This window comes from Otolemur garnettii, unplaced genomic scaffold, assembly GCF_000181295.1.
Source record: "Otolemur garnettii isolate 467f Iridium unplaced genomic scaffold, OtoGar3 scaffold00010, whole genome shotgun sequence".
NCBI classification, from domain to species: domain Eukaryota; kingdom Metazoa; phylum Chordata; class Mammalia; order Primates; family Galagidae; genus Otolemur; species Otolemur garnettii.
The window spans coordinates 16,705,702-16,715,524 of NW_003852405.1; the positions used below are offsets into that span (position 1 = coordinate 16,705,702).

General features: G+C 36.4%; 2 protein-coding genes across 2 annotated transcripts in view; one reads left to right on the forward strand and one right to left on the reverse strand.

Annotated features, from left to right (window-relative positions):
* GLMN (glomulin, FKBP associated protein) overlaps nt 1–2,514 on the forward strand; it is a 33,410-nt gene extending 30,896 nt beyond the window's left edge. The window contains exons 17-19 of the mRNA XM_003784158.2: nt 468–591; nt 2,080–2,162; nt 2,269–2,514. Of these exons, the coding sequence (XP_003784206.1) occupies nt 468–591; nt 2,080–2,162; nt 2,269–2,385 (324 nt within the window). The 3' untranslated portion in view covers nt 2,386–2,514. The remainder of the gene's footprint in view (nt 1–467; nt 592–2,079; nt 2,163–2,268) is intronic.
* Nucleotides 2,515–3,462: 948 nt separating this feature from the next.
* CUNH1orf146 (chromosome unknown C1orf146 homolog) overlaps nt 3,463–9,823 on the reverse strand; it is a 10,771-nt gene continuing 4,410 nt past the window's right edge. The window contains exons 2-5 of the mRNA XM_003784160.2: nt 8,787–8,880; nt 5,160–5,328; nt 4,702–4,780; nt 3,463–3,739 (exon numbers count right to left, since the gene is read on the reverse strand). Of these exons, the coding sequence (XP_003784208.1) occupies nt 3,605–3,739; nt 4,702–4,780; nt 5,160–5,328; nt 8,787–8,880 (477 nt within the window). The 3' untranslated portion in view covers nt 3,463–3,604. The remainder of the gene's footprint in view (nt 3,740–4,701; nt 4,781–5,159; nt 5,329–8,786; nt 8,881–9,823) is intronic.

Genomic DNA, 9,823 nt, shown 5'->3' on the forward strand with positions numbered 1-9,823 from the left:
AAAAAAAAAAAAAAAGATCCATGACAAAATAACTCCTTCCTCTGTATTGGTCAAGGAAATCCAAATTAGCTTTGCGTTAGAAAAGTTCCCATCAGTAGGGAAGGGAAAGAATCCTGTAGAGCTAGATCTGTGGCCTGGATATTAATTGAAAGGTCAAAGGTTGAAGGTCTATGTGTGGTTAAAAAAAAGCCATTGTGGGGATGACTTTGTGAATTATCCTCAAATAAATTTCCAGGAGCTATCCAAATTATTTAATAATGAGCATAGTACCCCAAGTACATTTTGGTTTTGATTAGATTAGTATTCATGTAACTAGATGTAGTAATGAATATATTATTAAGCAGTAAACTATTATGAAAAGCATGGGTGATTTTTCATTTTCTCCCAGCTCACAATGTGTGTCTAGTGATAGTAGGTAATTGATGTATGTTGAACGAAATAATTCTTCCATTAATTCTTCTGAACAGACTGGATTATGGACAGAACTCGGGAAGATTGAGAATAATTTCCTAAAGCCTCTCCATACAGGACTGAATATGTCAAAAGCACATTATGAAGCAGAAATTAAAAAGAACCAAGAAAAGAGCCAAGGTTGGTAATGTGCAATTTTGTTTTCAGTTAGGTATTAAAATTAAATCAAATTTTGGAATGACATTTATATATTCAAATTAAAGGACTTTTTTATCTTATGCTTGTTTAGTTCATACTAAACAAGCGACCATGACAGCTAAGTCATTTTATTTATAATTAAAATGATTCTTAGCAGATCTGTACACCAACTAACACTGAATTTGGGTTAATGAAGAATTTTTAAACCAAACTGAAACAACTCTGTTTTAAACCTTCAGGTTTTTTGTTTTTTTTTTTTTGAGACAGAATCTCATATTGTTGCCCAGGCTAGAGTGTTGTAGCCTGGTAGGTATTTATGGGTTTAGGCCAGGGGTCCTCAAACTTTTTAAACAGGGAGCCAGTTTACTGTCCCTCAGACTGTTGGAGGGCTGGACTGCAGGCCCTGGGACAAGTTGGCTGCTAGGCAGGACAGGCAGTGGTGGCAAAAACACCCGGTGGGCCAGATAAATTTCCTAGGCGGGCTGCATATGGCCCGCAGGCCATAGTTTGAGGACGCCTGGTTTAGACAATCCTTCTGCCTCAGCCTCCCAAGGGATTACAATAGGCACCTGCCACCATGCCTGGCTGATTTTTCTATTTTTATAAAAATGGAGGTCTCACTCTTGCTCAGGCTGGTCTGGAACTCCTGAACTCAAGCCATTTTCTTTCTTTCTTTTTGAGACAGAGTCTCAAGCTGTTGACCTGAGTAGAGTGCTGTGGTTCACAATAACCTCCAACTCAGTCTCAAGTGATCTTCCTGCCTCAGTTTTTCTACTTTTAGTAGAGACAGGGTCTTGCTTTTGCTCAGGCTGGTCTCAAACTTGTGAGCTCAGCAGTCCACCCGCCTCGGCCTCCCACAGTGCTAGGATTACACACCCAGCCTCAAATCATCTTCTTATGGTCTTCCAGAGTGCTAGGATTCAGGGATGAGCCACTGTGCCCAGCCTAAAAGCTTCAAATTCTGATTAAAAACCTGATTTCCATTTGGGGTCCATTCCTTTAGTATTGCTGGGGCTACCCTCAAGCTCACCCCCAAGTAAATCTGTACAAATTAATAAAAAAGGAATCCTAAATCTAGAATTGCTTTTTTTAAGCCAGCAACTCTAATAATCATGTCATCGCTTTCATGTATTGGTGGTGATATGTTATTGGCATTAGTAGAAATTCTGTCTTTGTTAATGTTATGGCTATAATTCTGATTATATACTGAAGAATAAAGTTTCACGCATCCTGTACGTGCCAAAACAATGCTGTTTATCTAAAACAGCATTAATTTACACGTAAGAGAATTTTGGTATTTAATTTTATATGCTTATAGCTTAAGTATACCGAGGTGTTAGTCAGTGGACTCAATACTTTACACAATGACACATTCTATAAGTTAGCAAATGATAAAGTAGTTTATACGTTTATTATTGAAATCTGAGCGTTGTTTTAATGGCTGGCATGATTTTTTTTTCCTTCTTACAGAAGTCCAGAAGTCTGAAGACCTTTGTTCTATAACCATAGGTGGAGAGGATCTCCCTAAGATGCCTCCTGAAATGCAACTTAAGGTAATCTGGAACTTTCCTAAGCTATCTTCAGCTTAAGATAGTTTTTCTATGTTTTACTTTTTTTTTAAGATAGCAGTAATAACACTAATTTTTCTTGGCATTGCAGGTCCTACATTCAGCTCTTTTCACATTTGATTTGATTGAAAGTGTCCTGGCTCGAGTAGAAGAACTCATTGAAATAAAAACAAAGGCTACCTCTGAAGAAAATATTGGGATAAAGTGAAAGTTTTGCTTCCTAAGTAAAAACTAATAAAATGCCATACCTTCCATTATGACTTATTTAATAGCTTTATAAAAAATTCTCTGTAAAAACTTACTGCTAGAAAAATAAATGACTTTTCTCATTTATCAATTTCCATAATGATATACTATAGAACAATTCTTAGGTTTTAAGTTATCTACATAGTAAATAATGTCTACATACAAATAATCTAAATACTACTTTTAGAATATTTAATACAAACTAACAATTTATATTTCATAAAATGTAGCTGAATTGTCTTTATTCATTCATATGGTTGCAGTGAGTTTATAAAGTACTTGTTGACTGTCTGGTCCAGTGAGATGCTATGTGACATTTTAGAACTCCTAGCATCAAGTTGGAGTCTACAACACTCTAAGAGTACAGAAAGGAGTTCTGAGTTCAAATCAGTTGACCACTTCTCTTAGCTTCCCTCTCTTTTTCCCATCTCAGGAGGAATCTTAAGATTCCTATTATTCGCAGAGTCCTATCACCAGCAGAAGTTGTGATGTGAAAGCATCTGCAAAGATAATTTCAGAAATACTGGCTACTCTTGTGGAAAATCTAAAGAGCTAAATAGAAACTTCTGTATTTTTATTTCCTACTAAATATTTGTCCATCTAACTCAGTAAGAAACTGCTTCTGAATATGTACCAGTTCTTTTTATATATATATATATATAGAAACCCATATATATATGGGTTTTTTTTTTGAGACAGAGTCTCATTCAGTTGCTCTCAGTAGGTACCATGGCATCCTCAAACTCTTGGGCTTAAGCAATCCACTTGCCTTAAGTCTCCTGAGTGGCTGGGACTACAGACGCCTGCCACCAACAGCCCAGCTATTTTGTTTTTAGAGATGGGATGTCACACTTGCTCAGGCACAACACTGGGCTATTTTTAGAGATGGGATCTTGCTCTTGGTTCAGGCTGGTCTCTAACTCCTGAACTTGGGCAGTTCACCTGCTTTGGCCTCCCAGAGTGCTAGGATTACAGGCATGAGTCACTATGCCCAGCCTATCAGTTCTTACTAAACATTATTAAAGAAATCACTCAACAAAATTCCTAAAATCACTTTTTTAATTGTATACATGTTACTATTTTAAATTAGTATAAACATCTTTAAAGTAAATACATATTTGAACATTGTAACAGGTCTAATTATTTTAACATTCTTCCAAAGATCACATATAATGGATAGTCTAATTTGGGTTAATTGAATCACTACTCAGTTTTATCTTTTGAAGTGTTTTCCAAACAGGACTTTGCTCAATTATATAAGCTTTAGTTGTTATCATTCTGTAGCAGACGGTATCTATGTATGGTTTGGAGGCAGTCTAGAAGATATAAACATGCAGCATTATTTTCAGAAATAAAGTATTTTTACAGGGTCACATTAAAAAAATACCTAATTTTGATTTAGCAAATATCTCTTGATCACCTATGTGCTAAGTACTATGTATAAGTTATTAGAGTATTAGAGAAGAAAATACCTGATCTCTATCTTAAAAGAATTTCAAACATGCAAACCAAAAAGTAAAACTATAAGAATTACTTTAGGGCGGCGCCTGTGGCTTGGTGAGTAGGACACCAGCCCCATATACTGAGGGTGGTGGGCTCAAACCTAGCCCCAGCCAAACTGCAACCAAAAAACAGCCAGGCTTTGTGGCAGGCACCTGTAATCCCAGCTACTCGGGAGGCTGAGACAAAAGAATCGTTTAAGCCCAGGAGTTGGATGTTGCTGTAAGCTGTGTGATGTCACGGCACTGTACCAAGGGTGATAAAGTGAGACTCTGTCTCTACCAAAAAAAAAAAAAAAAAAAAAAAGAATTACTTTAATGGAGATATGTTCCAAATGTAAGAATAAAAAACACCTAATTCTCCCTAGGGAGCTTGGAGGCATCTGGGCATACTTTACAGAAGGACAAGCATGAAAAGAAAGTGGACAACTGATGGGGAGAATTCCATAAAACAGTATGTTTGTACTCCTGACACTTCATTACAGTAATCTGACCAACATTTATACTTTATAATTTGAAGGAAGACACCAGTTATCGATAAGAGTCAGCCAATGTTTTTGTGGCTCCAATGAGTCATAAATTGTAAGTGGCTACTAGAAATAGAGAAGACTTGTAAGGGCTGAGTTCAGGCTTGGGAAGGAGTTACATGCTGAAATAGCAACTTGTCTAAGAACAGAGGCAAGGTATTTACCAGTCCTCAAAAGAGTGGCAATCTGAAGTCAAAAACATTAAAATGTATGAATATGTATGTATGTTGTCATTTTCCATGGGTGACTCACCTTAGCTATAGTACACATAAGATTAATAGCATTTACTACGTTGTGTACTGGAAGTATTCGTAAGTTACTACCCAGGAATCTGAAAAACAATTCATAAGTTATAAAATCATATAATTTACTGACATTTGTTCTCTTAAATAGGTGGAAAGAAGAGACAAGCCTCTATTGTTTGTTATTTATTTAAGCATTCATGCTCTGTTTTATTCCACAGAAAATCTGAGGTGGCTTTATAGCCAGAACTTATTTAAGAAGTATTCTCTTTTGGTTTGTTCTTGCAGAAGAGGCCCACAGATTAGCATGAACTTTGAAACCTGTCATCTTAATTCATAAAACAGCTATTTGACAGATTAACATCATTAAGTTTATCTTCTAGCCAAACAAAATTCACCTGCTTAAAAAGAATTAAGAACTGAAACACAGTATAAGAAAAATAAGTGTGCAGTGTTTCTCTTCCATACCTCTGCTGAATCCTGAACATCAGTTTCCATTCTTCAGGCCCATGGAGGGCAGCAGACAGAACCAAAAAACTATTTCGGTGAATATCAGTAAACTTCTCAATTTTGTCTAGAAATAATTCTTCAGTTGACATAAAGCATTCTTTAGTGTCCATCAATAAAAATGCTACTCCTAGGAAAGGTGAACGTAATATAAAACATTACTTTGTCATATAGATCAAATTGTGCTGTATACTCAATAAAAATCAACAAAAATAGCTTAACAAATGTCTAGACCCTGAAACTCTAAAGGAATAGAAATTACTGTAACAGAACTCTTACAGGACAAAATGGTTTTGGTAGTTCTCTTAAGTGTTCTAACAATGGCTTGTTCTAAATATTTAAGAGAAAATTCTTTGGTACTTTTTTTTTTTCAGATGAAGGCACTGTCCACATGCAGGTAATAGCTAGCTTTTTAGTTACAAGATGAATTATGTTTTAGAAGTTTTAAAAAAATGTTTACTGGTTTATTATAAAGAATATTACAAAGGATACAGATGAAGAGATGCATAAAACTAGGTGTGTGGGAAGGGACACAGAGTTTCAATGCCCTCTCTGGGCCTGCTCACCTCCAGTAACCTCCAGTAACCTCCAAGATTTAGCAACCTGAAAGCTCCTATAACGACTGCTAAAAAGCTCAAATCAACTAAAGAAGGGTAGACTTAAGCAAGCCTTCAATTATTTCGTGGAGAAATCTTTCTACCAGAATGTAAAGAATTATATAAATTAATACACTCAGTGAGCAGATATCTAGGATCTCTGGAACAATGTCAGGACTACAAGAATGGTCCTAAAGGGAAACTTGATTTAATTATGGCTCTTCAAAAGATGTTGCAAAGACTTAATGTGAGGAAAGTAACTATATGATTACATACTCATTACTTAACTTTGGCTACTTATCCATACGTGTACAAACTCTCTGAACATCAGTTTCCTCATCTGTAACATGGGCATGACCATTCTTTGTTAGGTTTATCAGAAGGATTGAATAAGATAATGTATATAAAGTGACAAAGCACATAGTATTCACCAAAAAATAGTTTATTTCTCCCTAATGAGTTCTTTATTCAACAGAAGAATGAGTTTAAGGCTGGACTGCTTTCAGCCTGGAAGTCTATTCTTAGGAGCTTTTCAAAGCACTGATTTTCCAGAATCTGCTAGAGTAGAGGTCTATTTGCAACTCTCCAGATAAAATCCTTTGATCGCTTCTATCATTTCTCAGGCGTAGGTGAAGCTGCTCCCTTCTCATTTCCCCAGCCTTCTCTTATCTTAATCTAATTCCTTCCTATACTTATGACTCACAGTTGTACAGTTTTGTAATTTCAGGAACATTTATTTGTCCTCATAAGGGTTTTTTTTGAGACAGAGTCTCACTATGTTACCCTTGGTAGAATGCCATGGCATCACAGCCCACAGCAACCTCCAACTCTTGGGCTAAAGCGATTCTCATGCCTCAGCCCCCCAAGTAGTTGGGACTACAGGCACCTGCCATGATGCCCAGCAATTTTTTGTTGCAGTTGTCATTGTTCAGCTGGCCCAGGCTGGGTTCGAACCCGCCAACCTCCAAGTATGTGGCTGGCACTGTAGCCACTACCACTGTGCTATGGGCACCGAGCAAAGGCTTTTTATTTGTTAATATTCAGCAAAGTCTCATACAAAATCATGAAAAATATTATGCTATATTGTATTAGGTTAGTAAGTATGAAATATCTGATTTCCTTAAGTACTAAGTTTAACAGCTGATCTCTCTGATATTTCACTTTGACATTTGTTTTTGTTTTAATCTTTTATGTGTGTGTGAAGGAACATCTTCATTCTTTCAAATGCTTGTTTTGGCTTGTGATTATCTTCCAAAAAATTTTCAGAGCAATTTTTGTGAAACCATAGATAAGTCATAGTTAATTTTGACTAGGAGTTCCATTGTGCAACCCAGACATCAGAGGAAGCTTGAAGTAACAATCCTTTGGGAAGGATGTGGCTAATGAATGCATAGAACATCAATGATTTGAGAAGTTCTGTTCCTGTGATTTTAATCTTGAAAATGAGCCACCTAAGCAATCTGAGACCAAGGTGGATAATAATGAGCTGAAAGCTGTGGCAATGAATCCATTTAAACCTATACATGAATTAACAGCAAGGTCTGATGTTACTATTCCAACAATATTGGATAATTTGAAACAATTATCAAGGTAAAGAAGCTGGATAGATGGGTTCTGCATGAATTAAATGAGCATCAGAAGAGAGATCATCTGGAAGCTTGCCCTTCTTTGCTGTCACAATGTAAAGGTGAACCATTTCTACATTGTAATTGTTACATGTGATGCAAAATAATTTTTTTTTTTTTTGAGACAGAGTCTCACTCTATCTCTGGTAGTAGAGTGCCAAGGCATCATACCTCACAGCAACCTCAAAAACTTGGGCTCAAGCAATCCTCTTGCCATAGCCTCCCAAGTAGCTGGGACTACAAGCATGCATATGCCTGGTTAGTTTTTCTATTTTTTAGTAGAGAAGGGGTCTCAATCTTGCTCAGACTAGTCTTGAAAGCCTGAACTCCAGCAATCCACCTGCCTCTGCCTACCTGAGTGCTGGGATTACAGGCATCAGCCACCATACCCAGCCAAAATACATTCTGTTTGACAATCACAAGTGTCTGGAACAATGTTTGGATAAAGATGAGGTGCTGAAACGCAGTCCAAAGTGAATATTCATCAAAAAAAGGTAATGGTTTCTGCTTGGTGGTCTAGTGCTGGTATTATCCACTATAGCTTCATGAAATCTTGTCAACAGATGATAACAGATTATGGCAGACGTCTGCTGCAGTTAAGCAGCTGAGATCAGTCAACAGAGATAGGCCAGTTCCTTTGCAAGACAACATCAGATCACAAACAATACTCTTCAAACTTCAGAAGATAGACTTGGAAATACTCTGCCATCTACCATATTCACCAGACTTTGCACCAACTGACTACCACTTCTTCCAGGCTTTCGGCCATTTCTTGCAAGGAAAAATATTCAATTCTCAATAAGCTGTGGAAAACACCTTTCATGATTTCATCGCCATTCCTCCTCCAGGCATCTTCTCACAAGCTACTGTTAAGATGCCAAATCTGTGTTGGTAGTTTTGGTGCATACTTTGATTAAATGTACTCCTTTTTTGAGATACAATAAACTAACCTTTTGATTTGAAATCAGACACTTCAGATTTAAAGAATTGATTTTATTTTCTATCTGTATTTTGACCAGTGTTGTGTGATGTTGGTCTCTTAATACAGGTTATATTTTTACGTAAGTATTGATTGCTTGGAAAGTACCTTTTACTATTTTTATCTCAGTTCCAAACCAAGTATTTTTTATATCCTCTACCAGACTCCAATGGTTCAGCTTTATTCTAACAAATGTAACTTTGAAAAGGAATATATTTTGTAGTTGGTCATATGCGCTGCTTTTGCAGCAATAACAAAGCATTAGCACATTTACCTCTCCCAAAAGATTACCTTAAGCTTATTACATAGTTACTATAAAATTATTGAAATTTATACCTACATATTTTATATGAAACTTCAATCAAGGCAGTTAGACAATATACCATACCAGAAAGAGAAAATATAATTGATCCACTTTCCACTGAATCTGAATACCGAACTTTATGGCTTCGATTTTCTAGGGCAGTGGCAACTTCATTATTCTTTAAAAAAAATTTCAGAAATACAAGTGTAAAACAAGCTTACAATAATTTTTTTATTAAAGTTTATAAATAAAAGAAGTTTAATCACTTATAACTATACCACATAAAGGTTTGATCACCAAAAGCAAAACTAAATATGCTTGCTTGAAATAAAATACTTTAAAAAATGTTTTTCTTAAGAAAAAAAAAAAAGCATGTAGTTCTACTACAACACTTACAAGTTTTGAAATGGGTTGTGTACTATAGTTATGTTGTTTCAGGACAGAAATTAAGGACTTTTTTTTAAACTTTAAAAACCAGAGAAAATGCAAACTACTTCTTTTTCAGTTTAAGAGACAAAATTCTTACTATATATTGCCCAAGCTGGCCTTGAACTACTGAGCTCAAGCAAGCATTCCTCCCATGTCAGCCATCTAAGTAGCTGGGGCTACAGGCACAAGCCAACATGCATGGATGCAAAACTTCCTTTTAAAAAATAACTCAGAAGGCTCAGCACCTGTAGCTCAAATGGCTAAGGCATCAGCCACATACACCAGAGCTGGTGGGTTCGAATCCAGCCCGGGCCCGCCAAACAACAGTGACAACTACAACCAAAAAATAGCCAGGCGTTGTGGCAGGCACCTATAGTCCCAGCTACTTGGGAGGCTGAGGCAAGAGAATCACTTAAGCACAGGAGTTGGAGGTTGCTGTGAGCTGTAATGCCACAGCACTCTACCCAGGGTGACAGCTTGAGGCTCTGTCTCAAAAAAAATAAATAAATAAAAAATAAATAAATAACTCAGAGATGGATTCTGCTACGAATTCATGTATAACTATGGAAAATGGGTGGTTGTGTGTTTTTTAAATGCTCCACAAAGTGTCAAATACGTAGAATACCACACAAGAGACAACCAATCCTTCATCAGTCTGCATTACATTGACTTCAGTATACTTTTTTTTTTTT